The sequence below is a fragment of the Schistocerca serialis genome, chromosome 3 (genome assembly GCF_023864345.2).
Source record: "Schistocerca serialis cubense isolate TAMUIC-IGC-003099 chromosome 3, iqSchSeri2.2, whole genome shotgun sequence".
NCBI lineage: Eukaryota > Metazoa > Arthropoda > Insecta > Orthoptera > Acrididae > Schistocerca > Schistocerca serialis.
The window spans coordinates 570,492,213-570,519,015 of record NC_064640.1 but is presented as its reverse complement, the minus strand read 5'-3'; the positions used below and the strand labels follow the sequence as shown (position 1 = coordinate 570,519,015).

The window sequence follows — 26,803 nt, the reverse complement described above, 5'->3', positions numbered from 1 at the left end:
AGTATTGTCCACAGTTTTAAAGCAACAATAAATTTAAAAACCTTCAAATCTTAAACAAAAGTGGGTATTAGTGTTATCAAACACTTTGTAAGAGATTCATTTATAGTTGATATTTTTCCCTTTTGAATGTTCTACTTGAGACATAGTTCCTTGCAAAACTTGTTCACAGTCATCAAGTAGAATGACTATGGAGTGGCGGGTTTCTTGGATTTTATTTTCACAGTACAAAACATCACTTGCCTGGTTCTGCAGGACATTATAAAGCATGCCATTGAAGATAAATATTCTGTTGGATGTATTCTAGAGAAAAAAACAAATTTGAAATTGTCTAAAAATGGCAAAAATACCTTAATTGGTGGTAAAATAGCTGAATCAATTTCTTGAGGTTCTAGCATGGCACTAAACCCACTACAATGTAAAGTTCTGCTTCTGTACTCAGCATTCATCAATCTTTATGTGGAATTACATTGCAGTGGACAGACATGTGGAAGACAACACAGAAAAATCATCCAAAAATTTAATACATTTACAAGATCTTGGGGGAAAAACTGCAAGTACATCAAGCAAATTAAAAAAATATTTAAGACTTTAGTATTTGTCTGGTGCTTTGAGACAAAACAAGGTTTAGAACATGAGTATTACGTATATTACAGAACACCAAGAATCTTTCCTTTATCTCTCCTTCATGTGATAATACATGACAGTAGAAAACTGTGCTTTATTAGACACATCTGAGGTTTTGTAAACAGTGATGGCAACAAAAGGAACATCCACAATTTCCCACTTTATAGCTGATAAAACGATCTAACCTACAGCTTATATTGGATTGTTTTAAATTTGATTAGAAATTCCTTTAAACATAGCAGAGGTTTCTACATGCTCTTCCAAATGAGGATTGTACTCTGCAGTTTACTTCAGCAATTCCACATAATTTCCCTGGTTAATAGAAATTGTTGTTCCATCATGTCAGAAGGCCAACTCTTTTTTTCTCAGAAAAACTCTGCATTAATTTCCTTTTAAGGATATCCCTGTTTGCCTTGCTTTTAATTGTGTAGAGATATTTCATTTTTTAGCTGGTCAGCAAATGTAGTTTCTGTTCTTCTTTCCCTGAAAGCAGCAATAGCTACAGATGATTCTAGATGTTTAACAGACCAAACAATGGACAATACCAGCTAAATACGACATTTGGATCACTGCTACTAGTTAACCAGTAACATTTGGTATAAATATTACATTGAAAATGTCTAGTTCATTTATTAGTATTTTGAACCAAGTTCGGTAGTTCTGATGTTGACTGCCCATTTTTAACTATCTCCTTCTTTTTTGAGAAAGAATTTGCACAAAATGGTTTAGACAAGAGCTCTTTTGTAGTACACACAGACATATTTCTATATTATTACTAGTTACTACCAGACACCTTGACAGTCTTTCATACAGATTCGGCAAACTCATAAACTGAGCATTGCAATACTATACTATTATTGATACACTCCATTACCCTGTATTATATGCCCATGCAAGCTAACATGCTTGTGGCTGAAAAACATGTACATGGCCCATGAGCCAATAGAGGTGCATCCATGAGTCTCTCATAGCCTGAAACTGGCTCCAGTTGTGACAGAAAAGTGCACACTATGCACGACCAACAGAGCTGCACACGAAACTCTCTCACTGCACATCTAAGCTACATGGGCATTGCTTTGTCTCAGCTCACAATGCTCTGTCAATAATGTAGTGTAACAATTGTATTAGTTCTATGTGTTTCAAGGAACTGTAAGGGTTTTATGTAGATACATTGGAATAAATGTATGATTATAAGAATATAATATATTGTTACAGTTATTGTTACCGAAGCAGTGCTTCAGTTGCTTCCCTGAATGCACACCACTGCCTGTTTGTATTTACAAGGTATAAAATATTTCCCTTTCGTCTGGATTTTAGAACTAGCTATTTGAGACAGTTTTGGAGAATGTTTTCAGAACTGTGTCACAAGACTGCCTGTCCATACCACCTGCATTGAATCCATAGACATCCCAATCTATACTTGTTAGGTTAAAGCCACATTCAGCTAATATTGGATGATTGGGGTACTTCCGGGTGACATAGCATAGGCTTCCTTTGAATCATTTTTCGACTATTACAGCTGAATTAGGTGGCTGAAAAATATATAAAGATTTTAGTTCACCTAAGCTAGTTACTTGCATCTTCATAACTTTGCAGTCAGACTCGATTTAGATCTCAATAGACAACATTTTTGTGAAGTACAATGAACACTCCCTGTCTTGTGGCATATAACCCATTCTTTCAATATACGTTCCGCCCTCATTAAATATGTGGGAGTATTCCACTTTGCATTTCATCCATCTCTCTATCCCAAGTATAATTTGAGCATGACAGTTGTCCTGAAGGATGGTGAATTCGTGGCCTTTGTTATGATGCATCAGCAATTGCTTTTAAAATTGTGACATACGAAGTGTCTTTACTTTGTACGTGATCTGATTTCACTATCTGCATATCATGTGGTATGCATTCATCAGAGGGCCTCAAACTATTGACTAATCTAAAAAACCCTTGTGCTCACTCCACAAGTGCTCTGCAACCCCCCAAGTTGCTGCTTCCTCTGTGTAGTGCACTCCTGACCTAATCGGGGGAATCATACTGTTCTCCACCTCTAAATGTAGATCCAGAAATCTACAGCCACAACCATTACAGAATCACTGGAGGATCTTCATGAGATCCTTCAGAAGGCCCCAAACAAAATCACCCCAATCAACTCGGGGTATGATACCGCAAATAGGAAGCTCTGCTTGCATCTGCAAGCAAGACCAGTAATCATCATCACTACCACCAGTTGCCCACACGAACTGAAGATGGCCTCAAGACCCATGTGACAGGCATCACGTTTTGCATGTTAGGTGCATTGTGCTACCACCTACTGCCAAGTACTCCATATCAGCGACCTAAGTAGTCATAAGACATCATGAGATGCATTACATATTGAGTAAATTATTCCCATTGTCTTGCATATTATCTAATGGCATTCTAGCATTTTTAGTGTAACCATCTGGGATTGAATAACAACAATATGAAAGGGATAGAGTGCTACTTACCATGTAGAGGAGATGTTGATTGGCAGCGGGGCACAATGAAAAAAGACAGCTAGATATTATTAGCTATCAGACTATGCCAGTCCTCTCTCTCTCTCACACACACACACACACACACACACAAGGAGTACTTCACACCTTGGTTCACAGGGCCCATGTTATCTCAGACCCTGAAAGTTTGGCAGCTGAGCTATCACATCTCGAAGGCACCTTTCATCAGAACGGTTATAGTGAGAGGCAGATCAAACGCGCATTGCGCCATCAGCCTTCTGTGCAATGGGTGAGTGACGATAGCAACGAAGTGGCACCTAAGTCTATGGCCTTTTTGCCATACGCAGGAAGCAATTCCAACAGGATTGGCCGTATTTTGCAGAAATATGATGTGAAATGTGTTTTTTGACCACCTTCTAAGATTAAGGCCCTGTTGGCATCTGTAAAAGATGATCTTGGTTTGCGTAAGGCTGGGGTCTATCGTATTCCTTGCAGTTGTGGCATGTCATATATTGGTCAGACAATCAGGACTGTGGAAGACTGACGTATTGAACATAATCGTCACACACACTTACAACAGCCGAGCAAATCCGCTATTGCAGAACATTGCCTTGACACCGGTCATGCTATGGAATACAACAACACGGAGATTCTGGCTTGCACGTCCAGCTGTTGGGATAGTGTTATTAAGGAAGCTGTTGAAATCAGATTATCAAGCAACCTTATTAACAGAGATAGTGGATTTTGTTTAAATGCTGCTTGGAATCCGGCTCTGTCTCTCATCAAAAAACAAAGGGACAGAATTAGTGCTACCTCACCTGTTGATTAATAGTAACTATCGATATTTCTGATGTCGGTTATCTTTGTTTGTGTTGACACTTGTTCTGTGTGTGTTGTCTTCCTTGTTTCTCCTCTGTGAACTGAGGTATTAAATTTGCTTGCACATTTCTTCTTCCTTGCATTTGTGCCTTGAGAATGGCAGGGTGTGCTCCTGTCGAAATATCGTCAGTGTTTGACGACGTCACCCGGCAGCAAACTCGTAAGTTATTTGAACAGGACTTAGATTTTCTATCATGCCCTGAAATAAAGGACATCCTACCCAAGATCCTTCTCACTGCTCCTAAAGTGATGTTCCATCAGCCACCCAACCTACATAACATCATACCTATGCCACAATAATGTCCAACCTCTTGCCACAAGGTTCCTATCCCTGTTGAATACCTAGATGCAAGAGCTGCCCAATCCACCCACCCAGCACTCCAGTATTGTCACAGGCTTATCCTACCTCATCAGCTCTGCACAGCTTTTTATGTAGGCATAACTACCAATTAGCTGTCAAGCAGGATGAATGACAAGCACCAAACTGTTGACAAGATTAAAGCTGAGCACCTGGTGCCACAACATGCAGCTGAGCATAACATGCTTAATTTCAATGGCTGCTTCACAACCAGAGCTATGTGGATCCTTCCCTCCAGCATCAGATTCTCCAAACAACACAGATGGGAGCTTCCTTGCAACACACCTTTCCCTCCATTGTCCTGGCCCCAATCTGTTCCCCTTCATCCATCAGCATATCCAAACTCATGCCCCCAAATCACTTTCTGCATGTGCTGCTCCCTACCAGCTCCAACATTGGTGCATCTCATGCCTAGCCTATGCACCTGCCAACCCTCCATCCTACATTTCTAGCCAGCAAACTGGCTGCCTGCTGCTGAGTGTCTAGCAACCCACATCAACCCCTCTTCCTGTCCCCTGTCTCTCTCTCTCCCTCTACCACTCCACCCAACACAACCCTCAGCCCACCCCTAGTCACTTGCTGAACTGCAGCACTGGCATTTTGGGTCTAGCTGAGCTGACACACACACACACACACACACACACACACACACACACACACACACACACACACACACACACACATGTAAGGATTACTCTGAAAGCTAGCAAGTTTTCTTTCTTCTTTTCATGTGTTCCTCTTGACGTCTCAATGTGTTTGCTCTTCGTTGGATGACCTCCTTCACTCCTAAAGTAGTTACAGACTATAGTCTGATTAAACATACTTAATAGTTCATGCTTCATGTATTGGAGCTGTCTTGCTCCATTCAGAACACTCATCACCTCACCTGAACTGTTCGCTATTGCCGCAACAAATGATCAGTTCACTCCTAATTCCTTGTCAGGCTTTGATTCTTGATACATATGGATCCAGGGTCCTGAGTCTGGCCTCTTAATTTCACATTGTGTCAGACATGATAACCACCCCAAAAATAACACACACAAAATGATAGTAACTAAATATGCACATTTCGTACACAGCATTAGTCAAACACTACTGGATCCTTTCACACATATAATCATCACAGAGATTGGTCTGTGGTGCCATAGTGCAATAGTGAAGTTGCAACTCTGCATGCTGAAGGTTGTGGGTTTGTATCTCGTTAGATGATATAATCCTTTTATTTTTATTTTTAACCTTTTGTTGCATCAATTTCATCATTGGATTGACTTTTTTATTTGCTCTTATTTTTTCTTTGCGCTTATTTTTCTTCCTATCATTCCTGTTTTGTTTGTAATCTGCTTGTGCTGCCTATACCCTGTAACCAAGTGCCAACCAGGATTGCTCATTGGTTGGTATCATGTCAGCTTGTATAGTTTCAGGTAACAAATGAAAGTGAGAAGTTACAGTTCACTTTTAGTACTGAAACTGAAATTTTTCTGCCTCTTGTTTGCTCATGGAAGTCTGGTTTAAACAATTGCAATGAGCAAAATAAGCATCAATAATAGTTTCCCAACAGGTTGTTGACCACTGTTTTCTGGAATACATTGCACATCAGGAGGCAATGGTTAGGTTGAGACGTGAGTGTAAATTCGGCACTACAAAACACGTCATCAGTCACAGTTTTGTTACTTAAAATCAGTGTGTGGAAGGAGTTTCTCATGTTGCCACCATACCCGACAGCAGCTGCTTTGAACATTGATCCACATTACGTGAGTAGCACTGTAGCACTTGTGAAGTGTCTCACTGTGTTTGTGTGTGACTTTTAATTGAGTGACAGCTGATGTGGTAACTCCATATGCTAAGTGACAGACTTGCAGGGGAGGATAGTTCATGGCCATTGAGATGTAGTGATGGGAGGGGAAAGGCTAACAGAGTTGGGGTGAGGGACAGTGTTAGTGCTTCCAGTGGGAGCATGCAAGGTTGTGATGGGGACAGCGTAGTGGGCTGTTAGGTACAACATCGGAGTTTGTCTTGGTAAGGGGGAGGGCAAATCGGAGTGGAGAGATGTAGAGGAGAGAATGGACTGTGCAGGTGTGCTGGCAAGGGAGAAGGTATTTGTAGGGTAGGAGTGAGAGCAAGGAAGGAGATAGGCAAGTGGAGGACCAGCACTGGTAGAGATTGAAGCCAGGGGGCTATGGGAACCAAGAATATGTTGCATGGAGAGTTCCCACCTGCACAGTTCAGAAAAGCTGACACATCGTGTTGGGTGGCATGCTCAACAACTGAGTAGTCCAGCTGTCTCTTGGGCACAGTTTATCAGTGGCCATTCATGCAGGCAGCTCATTAGTGCCCTCATAGAATATAGTACGGTGGTTGCAGCTAAGTTAGTAGATCACATGTCTACTTTCACTGGTAGCCGTGCCTATGATGGGGTAATAGATTTCTGTGACAGGATTGGAGTCGGTGGTACTGGGAAGGTGTACAGGTCGGGCCTTGCATGTAGGTCTATTGCAGGGATATGAATCATGGAGCAAGGGGTTGGGAGCAGGGGCAGAATAGTAAAGAGACCATGAGGATAAAATCAGAGAGATTAGAGCCCACACAGAGACATACTGACAATCTTTCTTTCTACAAACAATACGAGACTGGAATAGGAGGGAGAGCCGATAGAGGTACTCAAGGCACCCTCCGCCACACACCGTCAGGTGGCTTGCGGAGTAGAGATGTAGATGTAGATATTGGGTAGGTTGGTTGTGTGGCAGACTTTCACTGTGGGATGGATGGCAAGGACATATCAGACCACAATGAGAGGTAGCTGAAACTCTGGCAGAAAAGATGATTCAGTTGCTCCAGTCATGGGTGGTACTGAGTCATGGGAGGGATGCTCCGTTTTGGCTGGGCAGTGAGTATGTGCAGGATGGTAGGTAACTGGAGGGAGAAGACATGGGGATCTATTTCTAGACAAGGTGGGGAGAGTAATTTCAGTCTTTGAAGGCCTTAGTGAGATCCTCAGAATATTTAGACTGCTCATCACTACAGATGGTATAACCATGGGTGGCTATTGTATATGGAATGGTCTTTTCTGTGTCAAATGGGTGGCAGCTTTCAAATTGGAGATGTTGGTGGTTGGTAGGTTTGGTGTGTGTGTGGGGGGGGGGTACTGGCGGAGCCATCCATTAGGTGGAGTTTGACAATGAGGAAGGTGGCTTGTTTGGCTGAGAAGGACCCGGTAAAGTGAATGGGGGAGAAGGTTTTGAGGATCTGGAGGAATATACACCCTCTACTCTGATCATGAAGATGTCATCAATGAATCTGAACCAGGTGTTAAAGGTTTTGGATTCACGGTGGTTAGGTAGGATTCTTCGAGATAGCCCATAAACAGGTTGGCATAGGATGGTGTAATGTGGGCACCCAGTGCTGAATTTTGGATTTGTTTATGGTTGATATGTTTTATGGAGAGGTAATTTTGGGTGAGGATATAGTTGGTCATGGTGACCAGGAAGGAGATCAGTCAGGCATTGGGAAAGGTAGCGTTCAGTAGCGAGAAGGCCATGGGCATTGGGCATATTAATATGGAGGGGAGTGGCACTGACAGGGACAAGCAGGGTGCCGGTAGGTAAAGGAACAAGAACTGTGGAGAGTCAGTAGAGGTACTGGTGGGATTCTTTTATGTATGCGAGAAAGTTACAGATAATATGCTAAAAGTGTTGGTCCACAAGGGCAAAGATTCTCTTTTTTTTTGGGGGGGGGGTTTAACCAGACACGAGGAGATGTCCTGGGTGGTTGGACTTAAGTGCTTTAGGAAGCATGTTGAAGGTAGGAGTGCGGCGAGTGGAGGGGTGAGTTGGTAGATAGACTCAGGGGAGATGTTCTGTGATGTACCTAGAGATTTGAGGAAGAACTGTAGATCCTGCTGGATTTCTGGAATGGGTTCACTGTGGCAGGGCTTGTAGATGGACGTGCCTGACAGCTGGCAGATTCCCTCCACCAGGTAGTTCCTGCAATTCATAATCATAATGGCCTTGCTTGGCAGGTAATGTAGTAAGGTGAGTATCAGTTTTTAGGTGGTGGATTGTAGTTCTGTCTGTGGATGTGAGATTGGTTTTCATGTTGATGGATGTGGGGAATGATGGTGATGCAAGGTTCAAGGTTAGGGAATTCTGGAAAGTGAACAGGGGATTATTTGGGGATGGTGGGGTATCAGAATCAGATGGAGGAGTAAATTGAGTAGGGTGGGATTCAGAATTGGTTTTGATCTGATTGGTAGGATTAATGGTAAAAAAATGTTTGCCTATAGGGACTGGGTAAAGGGGACGAGGTCTTTAACAAGTCCAGTGTAATTTAATTTGGAAGTGGGGCAAAATGTGGGGTCTTTGAACTGATTGATACTTCTTTGGGATTGAGGATTGTGGACAACAAGTTCATGACTGTGTTGCAGGTCTGTTTAGACTCTGGGATCTGTAGGGTGGAGCGAGTGAATTTTTGCAGCTGTGGTAAATGTCATATGTCTTCAAGGCAGCGTTTGGCGGATATGTAGGGATTCAGAGGAAGTTTGAGGCAGGCTCTGGTGGTGATGGATAGTGGTAGTCAAAGGTGGGAGTGTGAGGTGAATACATTGAACTCTTTTTTTTTTTTTTTGAGGTGGCATTGTGCATGCTGCTCTAATTGTTGGCAGCCAAGGGTTTCATATGGTGGAGAGACTGTAGATCAAGGTGGTTTGAACCTGATGTATATGGTTTTGTAAGGCTAAGTTGATGAGGGCTATGGACAGACAGAATTTAAACAGGTAGAATTCATTGTGGAAAGACACGTTGCAGCCAGAGATGGATAATTTGATGGTGAGGCCATTTGGGAGGATTTCATGACCCAGGTAACAATGCAGGAACATTAGGTAGGATTGCTTTCTCACTAGAGGTAGGGAAACATTTCTGTATTGGTACAGATGAATATAACAGCAGCCCATAGTCAATAATAAAAAGTGTAAAAATACATGGACATATCACAAAAAATACAAACAAACTAAAATGGATGGTCACCAAGTTAAACTACATCCTCAACAACAATTACTTCTCCTTACCTACAAACTAATCTATGGTACAGCAATGGGTAAGTAAATGGCATCATCCTATGCCAACCTATTGAGTGTTACCAGGTAGAATACGTAAGATACACTAGTAACAGGAAGGATGAATTTTTTTTAACTTTAGACAGCTAACCATTTGAAAAAATAATATTCTAATTTGACCAAAAGTAAATTCAACATTTTCATGTGTCTATGAATAACAGCAGGAGTTAGCCAATGCTCTAAAGTGAGCCATATTTTATAAATAAGTATCTCATTCGTATTATTTTAAGATGTAAAACTGAATTAGTAGTGCTATAATATTAGATGTGTGTTGCACATTTACTACAGGCTGAAAAAATAGACTTTCACATATTGTTCCAGGAATCTCACGTGAGGGACAGAAAGTCAAGTAACATAAGGTAAGGATTTTCATTCCTTTTTCCAAAGAAGTCAGTGTATGTGACCAGTGGTGGTTTCTACAGAATGCATTCGACTTATACTCAATAGACAATAATCTATCTTTGTGTGGAATAATGTGCTTGGAAAGTGAAATAATATTTCTACACAGATCAAAAAAAGTTTTGCATCACCTCGGTTCGGGAATCTGTACAGAAAATTGGAGTATAAACATCATTTCTGTCCTTTTTATTCCTCATGAAAACCACACAATGCATGTTGTACCACCATACAGCGAGACCTTCAGAGGTGGTGGTCCAGATTGCTGTACACACCACTACCTCTAATACCCAGTAGCAAGTCCTCTTGCATTGATGCATGCCTGTATTCGTCGTGGTATACTGTCCACAAGTTCATCAAGGCACTGTTGGTCCAGATTGTCCTACTCCTCAACAGCGATTCGGCGTAGATCCCTGTGCGGTTGGTGGGTCTTGTCATCCATAAACAGCCCTTTTCAATCTATCCCAGGCATGTTCAATAGGGTTCATGTCTGTAGAACATGCTGGCCACTCTAGTCGAGCAATGTCGTTGTCCTGAAGGAAGTCGTTCACAAGATGTGCACAATGGGGACGCGAATTGTCACCTATGAAGATGAATGCCTCGAAAATGTGCTGCCAATACGGTTGCATTATTCGTCGGAGGATGGCATTCATGTATTGTACAGCCATTATGGCCCTTCAATGACCAACAGTGGTGTATATCGGTCGCACATAATGCCACCCCAAAACAGCAGGTAACCTCCACCTTTGCTGCACTTGCTGGACAGTGTGTGTAAGGCACTCAGCCTGACCGGGTTGCCTCTAAACACGTCTCCAACGATTGTCTGGTTGAAGGCATACACAATGCTCATCAGTGAAAAGAACGTGATGGCAATCCTGGGCGGTCCATTTGGCATGTTGTTGGGCTCATCTGTACCGTGCTGCATGGTGTCATGGTTGCAAAAATGGACCTTGCCATGGATGTCAGGAGTGAAGTTGCACATTATGCAGCCTATTGCGCACAGTTTGAGTCATAACATGATGTCCTGTGGTTGCACGAAAATCATTATTCAACATGGTGGTGTTGCTGTCAGCGTTCCTCCAAGCCATAATCCATAGGTAGCAGTCATCCATTGCAGTAGTAGCCCTTGGGCGGCCTGAGCGAGGCATGTCATCGACAGTTGCTGTCTGTCTGTCTGTCTGTCTGTCTGTCTGAGCAAGGCATGTCATCGACAGTTCCTCTCTCTCTCTCTCTCTCTCTCTCTCTCTCTCTCTCTCTCTCTCTCTCTGTGTCTCAACAACATCAATTTGGTTCACTCCGAGACACCTGGACACTTCCCTCATTGAGAGCCCTTCCAGGCACAAAGTAACAATGCGGACATGATCAAACCGTGGTACTGACCATCTAGGCATGATTGAACTACAGACATGAGCCGTGTACCTCCTTTCTGGTGGAATGACTGGAACTGATCGGCTGTTGGACCCCACCATCTAATAGGCACTGCTCATGCATGGTTGTTCACATCTTTGGGTGGGTTTAGTGACATCTCTGAACAGTCAAAGAGACTGTGTCTATGATACAATATCCATAGTCAACCTATATCTTCAGGAGTTCTGGGGACTGGATGATGCAAAACGTTTTTAACGTGCGTATTTTAAGCTGTTAAATAGTTTCAAAGCTTTGTTTGATGGCAGCTTGATTGTAACCATATTCTCAAATGATGGATTTGTATACACGCAGAAGTGTGGAGAGGTACAAAATATTTTTGTGTCCTAAAACACACTGATATAAAAGGTTCTCAGCTGCAGTTTAACCTGATTCATCAAGATGATGAATTATATTTTACCAGCTGTCTTACTGTAGTAATAAAATAGTAGACCTGTGATTAGTAGTAGCAGAGTTCATGGCCCCCAACTCTTGTTGTTTAAGTTTTTGTTAAGATCAATAGCTGATTCACTGCTTTTTCTTGACTCTTATAGCAAACATCCCATTTCTTCAAATATTGCCAATAAAATAATATTAACATTGGATGGAAAGAAGAGTATCGCACTAGCTGTGTGTGTGGCAAAATGAATGATCACGCCAATTTTATGGCTGATGTTTTACTAAACTATGTAAAATATACACTAATAAAGCCAAAACATTATGACCACTGCCCATCGTGAAGTTGGATGCTTCCTAGTTGTGCCACGGTACCTGAAGCAGTAGGAAAAGTATGTAAGCAGAGCAGATACAGACGAGGGTTCACCTAGTGAAGGTATGGGCTGCAAATGAGGAAATCCATTGAGATAAGAAACTTTGACAAAGGGCAGATTATTATTACACAGTGTCTATGAACCGGTATCTCAAAAATGGCAAAGCTGGTGGAATGTTCAGGTGCTACTGTTATGAGCATCTATGGAAAGAGGTAGGAGGACAGTAAAACTACTACTAGATGCTGAATGGTTGGACGTCCACAACTCTTCACAGAATATGGGCTTTGGAACTTAATGCTCTGTAAAGTAGGATAGATTGTGGTCTGTGGCACCCCTGCCAAAAGTGCACAATGGTGGTGCAAGCCCAAGTTTTTCAGAGCACACCGTTCATCATACATTGTTGAAAATGTAGTTGTGCAGCAGACCATCCCCACGTGTTCACATGTTGACCCTGCAACATTTCAATAATGATTGCAGTGGGCCCAGAACCATTGGGATTCAACTGTCGATCACTGGAAATATGTCGGCTCCTTGGGTGAGTCACATTTTTGCTAAACCAGGTAGATTGTCTGAAACTTCCTGGCAGATTAAAACTGTGTGCCCGACTGAGACTCGAACTCGGGACCTTTGCCTTTCGCGGGCAAGTGCTCTACCATCTGAGCTACCGATGGAGTTGGGAAGTAAGCAGTCTGATTATGTCAATTTCATACTGTTTGATGTCTCCCTTGACTCTTTGGTAGAAGTAATGGATGTTGTCTGACTGGGGTAATCGTTTCGCCCCACGCCCATTACAGGCTCGTGTGCTCAGCAAAAAGACTGGGTGAAAGCTCAGCTCACATGATAGAGGCTCCAACATTACAATGGAACATTAATCGCTTCAGGGCACATGTGGAAGAACTGAAACTGCTAGTGCAGTAACGCCCCATGTGACTGTGTATACAAGAAACATATTTTTAAAGCCACTGACACTCCTATGCTACAAGGCTATACCTTTCACTGCAAGGATGACCTAACTGGGGACAGAGCCAAGAGAGGTGTTCCTGTGTTTGTCAATAATGTGAATCACTCGTCTGCTCTTGGAGGATCACTGTGTGCTCCCTGTATCTCCCTCCACAAGATCCATTAGACTCGGAGATTCTCGTAGGTCTTGTGGAACAACTCCCATGACCATTTCTCCTCTTGGGAGACTTCAGTGCCCATCATGTCTTGTGGGACTCAATCTATACTTGCCCTTGGGGTCAGGTTTTGGAGAGCCTCATGACATCTCATGAGCTGCGCACTCTCAACATGGATACTCACACTCATTTCTGTACTGCTACTGGGTCATTCTTAGCCATCGACTTCTCTTTCTGCTCTCAAGCTCTTGCAGACTCTGTTCAATGGGTGCTCATTGCTGACCATTCTAGTGACCCATCTCCCACTCGGCTTTCACATATTGGATGGAGCATTTCCTGAAGAGAAGCCACAAAAATGGATGGTCAGTAAGGCTAACTGGATGCTGTTCAGCCAGCTGGCTTTGTTTGAACACTGCAACAGTGTCCGGGAATGGGTGGACCACATCACACAAGTGATCCATCTCGCCACTGACCTATTGATTCCAAAGTCCTCAGTTGGTCTTAGGAGATGACCTGTACCTTGGTGGACAGATGAGTGCCATTCAACAATCCAGGACAGGCGTGTGGCTCAGACATTCTAAATGCTGTCTGACAGCTGACACACTCATAGCCTTTAGAGGCACCAGAGCCAAGGCTCAACATGTAATTAAGGATAGCAAGAAAAGATCATGGCAAGCGTTCCTGGACTCTCAATCGTTCCACATGTTCTAAAAAAGTATGGGAAGCCATCCAGAGGATTTTTGATAAACACAGTCATTTACTGACAGCAGCAGTGCTGAAAAAGGGGTGTCTCCAAACAACACCTGGAGCCATCTTTCAGACACTGGCGGAGCAATTGACGACAACTACTGCCAGGGCCAACTGAGATCCAGTATTTCACCGGTACAATGTGACTGTAGAGAGGGGCAATTTGGTTTTCAGATCCCCTGATTCTGAGTCTTACAACTGCCCTTTCTCCGTGCGGGAGCTGGAGTAGTCACTGTCTGAGACTCGTGATACCGTACCTGGTCACAATCAAATCCAGTACTTCATGCTTCGACATTTGCCAGCAGTATCAATCAAAATCCTCCTCAAATGTTTTAATTTAATACAGCAGTCAGGTCAATTACCCAACTCATGGAGAGAGGCAAATTTGGTACCTCTCCACGAACAAGGAAAGGACTGCACATGTCTCAGTAGTTATCGGAGTATTGCCTTTACGAGCTGATTAGGAAAGACCCTGGAGCGAACGGTTAACTGTCATCTGGTCTCATTGTTAGAGACCAGACAACTCCTTAGCGCTTCTCAGTGTGGATTCTGGAGATTTTTGTCGACTGTTGACCATCTGACCTTGCTCAAGGTGGCTCTTCAGCAGGCTTTCCTATGTAAACATCACTGTATTGGTGTATTCTTCGATATCAGTAAGGTGTACAATACTATTTGGAGACACCGTGTTCTCGCACAACTCTGTCAGTGGGGCTTTTGTGGCTACCTCCCCGTCTTCATACAGTCTTTCTTGTCTCAGCAGTGTTTTAGAACCTTAGTCGGTGACACGCTGTCAGATCATTTTGAGCAGGAGAATGGTGTTCCTCGGGACAGTGTTTTTAAGTGTTACCCTCTTTGCCATAGGCGTTGACAGTATCACTTTCACAGCAATGATCGGTGTACAGCGCTCCTTATTTGTGGATGATTTTGCTGTTTTCTCTTCCTTCACCAATGTTGCAACAGCAAGCTGTCAGGTGCAACTTAAATTGCGGAGGTTAGAGGGGTTGGCTGCAAAGATGGGTTTTCAGTTTTCTGCAGATAAGTGTGTGTGTGTGTGTGTGTGTGTGTGTGTGTGTGTGTGTGTGTGTGTGTGTGTGTGTTCATTTTAATTGTTCTCATTGTCTTGTTAATTTACCTGAGTTGCATATAAGGAAACTCAGTCCTACATTTTAGAAACTCAGTGAGGTTTCTGGGCCTTATTTTTTATTCCAGGTTGTTGTTGTTGTTGTTGTTGTTGACACACCTGAGAGACCTGAAAGCCAGAACCCTCAAGGCACATGAACATCATAAAGTGCCAAAGCCACAGGTCTTGGGGAGAGGACAGGCCATTTCTTCTCCAATTTTATAGCACTTTCATGCTTTCATGACTAGACTACGGGTGCATGATATATGGTTGATGAAGGTTTCTCGCGTCTCCAGCCATTGATATATCGTGACGTTTCGGGAAGTGTCATACTACCCATCTTCTGGCATAGTGTCACGACAGTGTTGTAGGAAAGCCAGTGTACTGAAAAGTTTTGCTTTTCTGGAGCGTTCTTTCTACAGCCGTTTGAAGCTGCAGACTATTTCCTCCTCGTAGAGGTGTCATATATGTGACTGTGGGCTTTCCCAGTATAAACTGTTGATGAAGGTTTCTCAGGTCTCCAGCCCGGTGGTAGCATTGCATCGCGATATATCAATGCTACCACCCAGCTGGATACCCGAGAAACCTTCATCAATAGTTCACACCGGGAAAGCCTACAGTCACATGCACGGTATATGGATCGGCAAGACCTTCTTATTTGAATATCATTGATGCTGTCCACCATGAGGGGATTTGGCTTGCCATGCATGCTTATAGGACCAGCCTCATACCTAGTCTCTGTGGTGAGGCGTGCGAACCACCAGCTCGTCATGGTGCATAAGGCATGTAAGTTCCTCACACCTCCGGCGTCACCCGCATACCATACTGTTGTTCGTCCACTTGTGGAATGCCTTTTCTCCAACCGTCCATGAGCCACAATGCTGTTTGGGATCTGCGCGCAGCATGTGCTGGAGTCACTTGATGTGGAGTGAGTAAACCCCAAATCCAGGGTTTTAAAAGTCTGCCACCCTGGTTACTGGAGAGGCCTTGGGTGATTTTAGATTTAGTGCAGTATAGGAGAGATTGCACTCCTCCTCCTGTTTTTAATGCTATATTTTCTGACATTTTAACTGAGCATCCCAACTATGTAGCTGTCTTCGTGGATGTTTCCAAAGAGGGGGACTCTGTTTGTTGCTCTGTCGTTTTCCCAGATGAAGTCCTCAAGCTCCAACTGCTTCAAGCATTTATTCTCTTTGACACAGAATTATATGTGATGGCACTGGAGCAGATGAGATGTTCTTCCAGTGCTAAATTTCTTGTCTGTTCTGATTCTCTGAGTGCCCTTCACTGTCTCCAATGTTTGTACCCAGCAGATAAAGTAATCCAGAATGCCTGCCTTCAACTGTAATGAGTGGAAAAGGAGGTGTCTTTTTACTGTGTACCTGGGCACATGGATATCGTGGGGAATGAAAGGGTGGATGTAGCAGCCAGGAAACTGTGTTGTGATCCTCAGTTATTTCAGTGTACCATCCCACTGCAGGCTATCACCTCATTGTTGAGGTACTAAGTCAAGCGGCAGTGGGAAGACGAGTGGCTGGGAGTGGCAGACAATAAGCTCCATCTAGAAAAGCCGCAATGCAGCCATGGAGTACCTCCTTCCAGGCATGTCAATGTGATAAGGTCCTCCTTACTCGTCTTCACATAGGGCACAGCACTATCATGCCTGGCCTCTTGCTACGGCGGGAGGACCCACCACTTTGTGGTGTTTGTGGCATACAGATCACTGTGCACCACATTTTATTGGACTGTATTTCATTTCCCAACCAGTACACCATCACAGATTTTCTGATGGATCGGTCCAGTATGTTAAGTAATGTTCAAACGAATGTGGTTTGAGTTTTAAAGTTTTGTTAAGTTTCCAACATCTTTCCCAAGATTTTAGGGAGATGGTTTTCATATGTTAACGGAATTACTAGCTCACCCACGCTTTTTGTAAGTGGTCAGCCAGTGACATTTGCCTGCACCTTTCTTTTAGCTCCTTTCTCATTTTAATTGTGTTTTAAACTCGTGTATAGTTACTTGTACTTTTTCTCTGTTGTTTTAACACATATGAGATGTTGTGGTCAATTCAAGTGCATGAGTGTGGAACAATTTTTGGGTTTTAAGCCACATTTGTTTGTTTCAATGAGTGTAATGTGTAATGATGCTAATGCTGTATTTTCAGCTGAAGCTAACCAGGATCCAACAAAATAGCTAAAGGAATTTGAACTTACTGATAAAGACAACAGGTGAATGAAATTGTGTGTGTCACAAATGTCTACTTTTGTGCCAACATCTACTTTTACTTGAATAGTACAGAACAGCAGTGGTTTTGATGACAAATATGTTCAGGTTTTAATCAGTTCTGAGGCATTATTTTCTGTGACGTATAATGCTTCTTGTCACCAGCTGAATAATATTGTAAAGGATGAGCCAGTTTGTAGTAAAATTTTAATTTCTTTCATTAGCTCCCAGAAGTAACTTCATTTTTCCATTACGGCAAAGTCATGGCTGGCAATATTGGCTGCCTGCAGATTCTTTCGTCCCACGGTCTAGCAACAGGAAGTCAGCAACAAGGAAGGGCACCTTGATCCTATGCCTCCCTTGTGTGCTGACGAGGTAATGCTGCCCCAGGCATTGCTTAGCAGGCAGCGCTCTGGAAAGTTCCATGCCGTCCGCACGGTTTTCTCGATCCCAACCAATCAGGGCGGAGGAAGCCGCACGGTGCATCGAATATACCCGGCCGCTCATTGCTGGGCCCACACTCTTGTTTTCTTGCTCTCCTGTAAGTCGGACGCGCACCCTGTAGCAGTGAACATCTTCCGCTTCTCCCGGTGCTGCGGGACTGTGGACTTAGTTTTCGCAGATACCAACCTTCGCCATACTTTACCTTCTGGCTCACCCTCACCTCCCTAGGCCTGGCTATGTGACCCCTTTTTATCATGCTTTTGCCAATAAATGACCTTTGTCTAAATGTTATCCTGATGAATTAATCACGCCCACTGCCTTCCCATCTGCCCATCGTGTACAACTGGTGGCAGAAGTGGGATCCGTTTCCGTAGCAACTTTGTCGCTACATTTAATTCTTTCCGGCAAGATGCCGTGCACTTTGCGCATGGAATGTGCCCACTGGCCACCACATTTGCTCCACACGGGCTGTGGCTGTGCCAGTAAACATGCACAGGGCGCGCACTGCAGCGTGGCAGCCGACGCTGCCGGCCAAGGCTTGGCTGTAATGGAAAAATGAAGTTACTACTGGGAACTAATAAAATAAATTAAAATTTTTCTACTGACTGGCTCATCCTTTACAATATACTGACAGAAAAAAAATCGCAACACCAGAATATAATAAATGTAGAGCAATGAAATTTCGGAATCCGTTTGTCTAGGTAACATACCAGGTGGCTATAATTAAACTTTCCCTATTTAACACATTACAACACGGAAACTAATTACCATATCAGTGCCAAACTTGGTAGCGTTAATGTCAAGGATGTGAGGAAAAAAAACAATGGAGAATAAGTTCAATTGAAACACTTTCAGTGTGCTGCTATGGTACATCATACGATACATACCGGTACCATTACTGCTACAAAAAGGGCTCAGTATGGCACCCATTAGTGTCCAGAAGAGTCTAAAAGTGCAGGATTGCATTCTGCATAGCAGAACAAAGCATGTACATGGGTATGCTGGCTACCTCTCTTGATATGCTGCGCTTCAGATCAGCATGAAATTACAGGGAGTAAGATCAGGTGTTCGTCCTGGCCAAGCATTTCGAAATGATCGGCTGATAATTAAGTTTTACCAGATGTGTTTCAGAGAAGCACGTGAACTTCGTGAGCAATGTGCGGTGATGCCTCATCTTTCATGAAAACAGTCAAGTGCGATGCATCTCTCTCCTATAGGACGGGTATGACATGCTGGCGAAGCATATCGCAGTAATGCTGGCCAGTCACACTACACAGCAGGTCCTGGAGCACTAACCTATTCAAAAAAGAGTGGACGAATGATTAATGTAGCCATGGAGCTACACGACACGGTGACACACTCACCATACAAAGGAACTACATGTACAATGACTGGAAGTGAAGATCTACACATTCAGCAATTCTGTGTGTTCACCTCACCTGCAGAGAAAAATGAGCTTCGTCTGCCCATAGGATTGTCCAGAACCAGCCCTTGTCGATTTCAATCCTGGCAATCGTTGTGCATCCTGTGGTGCAAACTGCTGTACGATATGGCTACCATGTGAGAATGGTTCAAAGCACCTTCCATACAGTGACCGTGGGTTGTTCAACTGTCATGACAGAGCATGCACACTGCCTGATGATCAGGAATTGCGTGCAGCATTGTCTGCCATAGCAACAGTGATTTCATCAACCACCTGTGGTGCAACCGGTCATCGGCCTCTTCCTGGCATGACGCTCAGTTCTCCAGTTTATTCGAATTTCATCATCATGCTCCCCACAGCAGGTAGAGAAAAAGTACCCTTCCATAATCCTTTCAGTTGGTGATATTCTTGAAGTGCAGCTGCAGCCATTACTTTTGTTTTGATAATAGAGCTTCACCAATAATGCCCTGCTGCTTTTGTCCAAGCACATGTTGACACGTCAACAAGTGCACCATGACTGGTCAAGTGTATGAGACTGTGAATCACGGCACCTGGTGGTCATAGTTGGAGCAGGACAGTGGCGCTGTGATGCATGGAAGTCGTATGCCCCATACTCTGGACATTAATGCTACCAAGTTTTGTACTCGTACTGTAATATTTTCTGTGTTATAACATGTTAAATAGAGAAAGATGAATTATAACCGCCCAGTATTTACGTGACTAACATTGCCAGAGCATAGGCTAATGTAATAATGAGATAAGCCTGTGCAAATGAGAAATGCTGGTACATTAGTAACCTGTGTCACAGCCAGAATGTTGAATACAAGCACGCATCATGTTGTGCAGGTGTCAGATATCAGTTTGTGGGATAGAGTTCTTGCCTGTTACAGATGGTCAGTTTGTACAGAGACAGTTAATACTGTTTGTGAATGAAGCTGTAGTTGTAATGTTTCCATAAGGTGAGGTTCAACAGCTGTAAAGTATTTTTAAAAATGCATTTTAATCATCAGTTGTTTATTTGTCCCATTAGTCATCTACTGGTTCCGGTTATTAACCAATGTCCAGGATTTAGTTAAAAGCATCCCATATTCCTCTGAAGCTGAACAATATCAAAATTATCCAATGAAATTGTTCAAACACCTGACATAATTTGTCTTAGGATACTGACAGTCACATCTCATGTCAAATAGACAGATGTCACAAGGAAAATAAGATATCTGTCTATTTGACATGAGATATGACTGTCAGTATTCTAAGACAGATTATGTGCGGTGCTTGTACATTTTCACTGGATAATTTCAATGTTGTTCAGCTTTAAAAAAATGTGCAATGCTTTTAACCAATCTGTTGTACCCTATATCGTGGATGATGCTTAATAACTAAAACTGGTTGATGGCTAATGGGACAAATAAACAGCTGATGGTTAAAATGTAGTTCATAAAAAAAAAAGGATGCAAGAGTTGTCTGATGGTGTCCCATATGTGCTCAGCTGGAGACAGGTCTGGTGATGAAGCAAGCCAAGACAACATGCCAAAACTATGTATGGGATACAAGAGTGGTATGTGGGTGAGCATTATCCTGTTGGAAAACATTCTTTAGGATGCAGTTCATTAATGAAAGGGGTGCACGTGCTGTGATACGAAATGACACCTCAGACCATAACTCTAGTTGTAGGTCCAGTGTGTGTAGCGCGCAGACAGGTTGGTTGCAGGTGTTCTGCTGGCTTCCTCCTAACCAACACAAGGCATCAGTGGCACTGAGGCAACACTAGCTTTCGTCAGAAAACACAACAGACCTCCACCCTACTCTCCAATGAGCTCTCACTTCATACAGCTGAAATCGCAAATGGCAGTCAGTGGAATGCACGTTACACGGCATCAGGCCTGGAGCTGTCCTTCAGGTATCCAGTTTGGAACAGTTTGTTATGTTACTGTGGTGCCAACTGGTGCTCAGATTGCTGCTGCAATTGCTGTATGATGCACCAGAGCCATATGCCAAACACAATGATCTTTTCTGTCAGTAGTGCCACATGGCCAGCCAGAGACTGATCTTGCAACTGTACAGTCTTGTGGCGATTGCTGCCAGCAGTCATGTGCAGTGGCTACATTCCTGCCAACACTTTCTGTAATATCACAGAATGAACATCCAGCTTCTCGGAGCTCTACCACATGGTCTAATTCAATCTTGTGAGGTGCTGATAATGGTGCCTTTATTACCTTAAAGGCATTCTTGACAAACAACTCACCACATCCAATCTCAAAGTTAAGTAATGCTCATGATGACTGTCACAACGTGAATTTAAAGCAAACCTGGTTAGCATTCTCATAGTGGCACTACTGGTGCCACTGTAATGTGATGGGCTTGAAATAGGAGTGGACATAATTTTTCAGATGTAGAAACACACCTACCAACTTTTTTTCATCCATGGTGTTGCAATTATTTTTCTGCCAGTGTATTATATCTGGATATTCAAAGGCCATTGTGCAGATGGTTGCAAATGGAAAATATGTCCAGCTGGCAGAACCTGTGTTGTGACAGTGGGTATCTGTAACACAAAACAACTCTTCAAATTTGTTGTTTTATGAAAATGCAGCCACAGTATTACCTTAGGATAGAACTTCTTGCAGGTATCACAAGCAGTCATGAAATGCAAGATCAGAGATCTGAATTGATGATGCTAGTCAAAGAAGTTCACACAAGAATGTCTGCTCTCAATGACTGTCAACTATCGAAGATACACTTATCAAATCTTCATCAGTGAGTTCTAATCAACAACATGGAAGCTCAGCTAACCTGTGGATTTTTAGTGGAGTGAAAAAAAAAGGTCTTCATGCTCACAAAACAGATCTGTGTGCTAAAGATGATGATAACCATCACAAGTAGACAAGGAGAGCTGTGGGTCACCAGTTGCCATGAATAGTCACAACTCATCCTTGCGTGTATGTGGATAGGTAAAGCCAAACCATTCCCAGGAGGTCAGGTCACTGCCATCAATGGAGAATCATATCACACTGACAAATCATGGGCTACCCATCAGAGGAATCTACATCCAGCCTCCAATAAGTCCTGTGTTGACTTCAGTGAATATTGGCCATTCTGCATAAATTTTTCAATGCATTCAAATCTGGAGAGGAGACAAGGCAGACTAGCCAACCCAGTGTGAAAACCATACCAACACTAGGGCTCATCCCCCCCTTGGTCAATGCTTTTATGTGGTTTTTGCAGCTGAGCAATGGATATTCAAAAGGAAATTGAGAAGAAGCTTCAGGTCATCATCAGTCAGTCATCGAGAGTCCTTGGTCATCCGCTAGGGTCCTCGTGAAGAAGAAAGATGGTGTATGGCATTTGTGTTGATTGCAAGTGGCTGAACAAAATAACCATAAAGGATTTTTTACCATTGCTTTGAACTGATGGCATGAACTGTTTGAAAGGAGTGAAGTATTTTTCCACTGCAGACTGACAGATTGAGGATGGTGAGACTAACTGGGAAAAGGGTGCTTTCATAATAATGGATGGCCTCTGAGAGATCAGTGTTATACTGTTTTGAATGTACAATGTACAAAGCCACCTTTGGGCATATGATAGACAACCTGCTTTGGCTTCATAAATATACAATGTTTCTTTCCCATCGTGATGACATTATCATTTTCTTGGAAGATATTTGAACCACATGTAAGCCATTTGACTAATGTTCTGAAGTTTATATGTGATAGAGCAATTTGAGACAAATGGCCAGCATGTAAAAGTCTTGGAGTTCCTGTACAATGATTAAAATTACTACTTTGTGATGGGTATTTGGCAGTGGCAGGGAGAGAGGGGCGGGGCAGAAAATATTGCTGGTATGCAGCCATTCTTGCTTTACAAGTGCTGCACGTAACCTGCAACACATGCAATCCAGGGAGAAAGTGTCATTTGACAAAGAACAGTGATTGGCTGGTGGCTGGCCTCTACTGCTCGACTGGCTATCAGCCACAAAGTAATTGTAACTGGAATATAGTTGATTGGAATTGAGTGTGTCTGGATCCAGAAAATGTAAGAGGCATGACAGATTTTTAAGTACTCTGCAAATTTATGAAGTGCGAGGTTTCCTTAGGAAGTATTGTGCTACAGATGCTTCTCAAAGGATTTCAGTTGGATGGCATGACCACTACAAAGACACAAAATTTTCTAAGACCAACAAGAAGATCTTCCCATATCTTGAAGGAGACACTGACATCTTTTCCACTCATGGCACTTTTTGACAAGAATACAGGGATGTAACTACACTCTGATGCTCGTGATTAAAAGATAGGCCCAGGTCTAATGAAAAACCAGGAAGGTGCAGAAAGTGTCATGCCTTGCATCTCCACAGTATGTTCCTAACTATGAGAACCACTTTATGAGTAAGAAAGTGTGTCTTGCAGTTTCTTAGGCAATCAGTAAGTTGATATGATAGATCATTTCCTGTTGTGCCTGACTGCCATTATTTATGCAGATTGACAAGCATGAAGCATCTATCTGGTACATTTGCAAAATGGGCGTTGAAGCTACTGTAGTATGTCGCCCCAGTAGTATACCCCACCAGACCAAAAAGTTTCAGGTCAGGATTAATAAAAAATGTAGAAACGTTAAGATGATAATTTTAAGACTTACAGTATTCTATGTAGCCTCCCCCCACTTGAGAACAATGCACAGAACATTAGCACTACCATACGAAACTGTCAGAAAAGTCCTTCTTTGACATTTTGTCCAACTCGTGTCACATTAGCTTGAACATCGGTTATGTCATCAAACTGTTGAACCTTCATGTGAATCTTCATGTGAATTTCCAGACTGTCATTTTGTAGTAGGTTCATCTTGATAACATCAAGTCTTCTCACTCGTGATGATTTTTTCTAGACATGAGTTGTTTGTGTTGTGGACTGGCAAGACAGCCAATCCACAGTGACGGGTAACCGAAAGGCACGCGCTTAAACTCACGCAGGCTGGCGTGAGGTCTGAAACAGGATACGTAATGAATGCTATAAAGAAAAGTACGTAGCTGCTGGAATACTTAACTTTAATCCACAATTGGTGAACATTGGTCTTGTTGATACAGTATATGCGTCATTAGATACATAGCAAAGGATAATTGGCGCCTTGCTAGGTCGTAGCAATTGACTTAGCTGAAGGCTATGCTAACTATCGTCTCGGCGAATGAGAGCGTAATTCTCAGTGAACCTTTCCTAGCAAAGTCGGCTGTACAACTGGGTGAGTGCTAGTAAGTCTCTCTAGACCTGCCGTGTGGTGGCGCTCGGTCTGCTATCACTGACAGTGGCGACACACGGGTCCGTCGTATACTAGCGGACCGCAGCTGATTTAAAAGGCTACCACCTAGCAAGTGTGGTGTCTGGCGGTGACACCACATTCCTCCCCCGCAAATCGGCGGACGGTTGTGGTATAAGGCTTCCGCCCGCCGTGGAGAGGACCCCATGTTGGCGTATGTGACGAGGTGGGGAGCCTAACAACAGCCGAGGCTGTGCCACCCGCACCCTGTGATTCGGTCCAAGGGGAGCTAGGAAACGCCTGAAAACCTAGTCCAGGGTGCACGCCAACATGCGGTGTATGCGCCCGTAGATAGTCAGGAGGGGCCGACGGGTCGACCTCCATCGAGTCGGAGCACCCGACTGGTGAAGACGACATCTGGTCCGGAGCGGGCAAGAGTTCCATGTCAGCGGACAGCTGGTCACGGGAAGCGATCGGCGGCGCGTGACCCAGGCAGGCGCCCGGCGGCAGCAGCGACGCGTCCTCTGCGGGCGGCGCCGGCGGGATAACAGGCAGCAGCGTTGCGTCGCCATGGGGCAAAATGGAAGGCAGCGTCGGTAACACCTGGGGATGAGGCAAGCCAGTAGATGGGTCCCCAGGGTGCTGACCGGACGGCACCGTCGCTGAAAGCAGACAGGGAGCGGCAGAACCCGTACGACGACAGAGGCGCAGCTGATTGAGATACCGACGCACCTCACCAGAGGCCCCCAAAACCAGGTACATAGCGCGGCCGAGGCAGCGAAGAATGCGCCCTGCGAGCCAACGCTGTGAACCGCGATAGTTGCGATAGTAGACAACGTCGCCTGGAGCAAAAGCAGGCGTCTGCTGCTGCACAGGAACCTGATGCATCAAGGTTCGATGAGGACGACCATGGAGCAACTCAGCCAGCGAGCGACCATCTTGGGGCTGAGAGCGATACGAAGGAAAAAAGAGCAATAACGCATCCTCCCGAGAATGCGACTCTTTCAGCTTCAACATCTGTGACTTGAAAGTCCGGACCAGTCGTTCGGCGGCACCGTTTGACTGAGGCGAAAACGGCACGGATGTCAGATGTTGAATACCATTGGCCTTGCAGAATGACTGAAAGTCTGGGGACATGAATTGTGGGCCATTGTCGGAAACAATAGTCTGTGGAAGACCTGCAATACAAAAGATAGCAGATAACGCTTGGATGGTGGCAGATGACGTCGTGGCAGACATCCGGACAACAAAAGGAAAATTACTGAAAGAATCGACCACAACCAACCATCGAGCATTCCAGAATGGACCAGCAAAATCGATGTGCAAGCGTTGCCAAGGGGAAGTGGCTTTCGGCCATGCAAAGAATTTCCGTGGCGGTGCGGATTGTTGTTCGGCACACGCCATGCAAGAAGAGCACATATTCGTAATCGCAGCATCGATTCCGAACCAAGTACAGTGCTGACGAGCAAGTTGTTTCGTTCGCATTATACCCCAATGTCCTTGGTGGAGAAGCTGTAAAACAGAGGACCGCAACGAACGTGGGACCACGACCCGAGACTGATCATTATCAGAACGCAACAACAAAACACCACGTCGAACAAAAAGTCTCTCCTTGTGAGCAAAAAATCGGCGAAGCAACGGATCCTCGATCCATGACTTTGACAAGGGCCATTGCGGAGCAACAAAATGCAAAACGGTAGCAAGGACAGGGTCAGCAGCTGTGGCTGTAGCTACACGACGAAAATCAATTCCGCATCAATGAACATGCAAGCAAGTTCGGAAGAATCGAATGCTCTATCCTCAGCAACAGGCAAACGGGACAACGCATCGGCGTTTCCGTGCTTAGCAGTGGACCGATACAAGATATCGTAGCGGTACTGCGAGAGGAAAATAGACCAGCGAATGAATTTCTGCACTGTACGTGGAGGTACAGGCTTGTTTAGATGAAAAAGCGATGTCAAAGGTTTGTGGTCTGTGATGATGGTAAAGTGACGACCATACAAGAAATCATGAAACTTAGTAACACCAAAGACGAGAGCCAAAGCTTCTTTCTCTATATGTGAATAATTCCTTTGCGCTGACGAGTGCAATTTGGACGCAAAGGCAATAGGGCGATCATGCGAGCCATCTTTGTGCGCAAGCACAGCTCCGATCCCAAAATCCGATGCATCTACCATCAACAAAAGGGGTTTCTGGGGATCGAATGGCGTAAGGCAAGTATTAGAAAGCAACGCCGATTTCAACTGGCGAAAGGCGCGTTCGCATTCCGTCGTCCAGACGAACGGAACACCTTTACGGCATAAGCGATGAAGCGGAGCTGAAATGGAAGAGGCATGCGGGATATATTTATTATAATAATTAATTTTTCCCAGCACACTCTGTAGCTGCTTCAAATTCTGCGGCGAAGGCAAGTCTTGTATGGCACGGAGGTGCTCTGGACTAGGATGGATGCCTTGTGCATTGATTACATGTCCC

At 43.9% G+C, this 26,803-nt stretch overlaps 1 protein-coding gene across 1 annotated transcript in view; it reads left to right on the top strand.

Annotated features, from left to right (window-relative positions):
• Window positions 1-26,803, top strand: part of LOC126470462 (microtubule-associated protein futsch-like) — a 525,429-nt gene that overhangs the window by 476,754 nt on the left and 21,872 nt on the right. Inside the window, exon 46 of the mRNA XM_050098320.1 lies at window positions 9,764-9,801. Within this exon, the coding sequence (XP_049954277.1) occupies window positions 9,764-9,801 (38 nt within the window). The remainder of the gene's footprint in view (window positions 1-9,763; window positions 9,802-26,803) is intronic.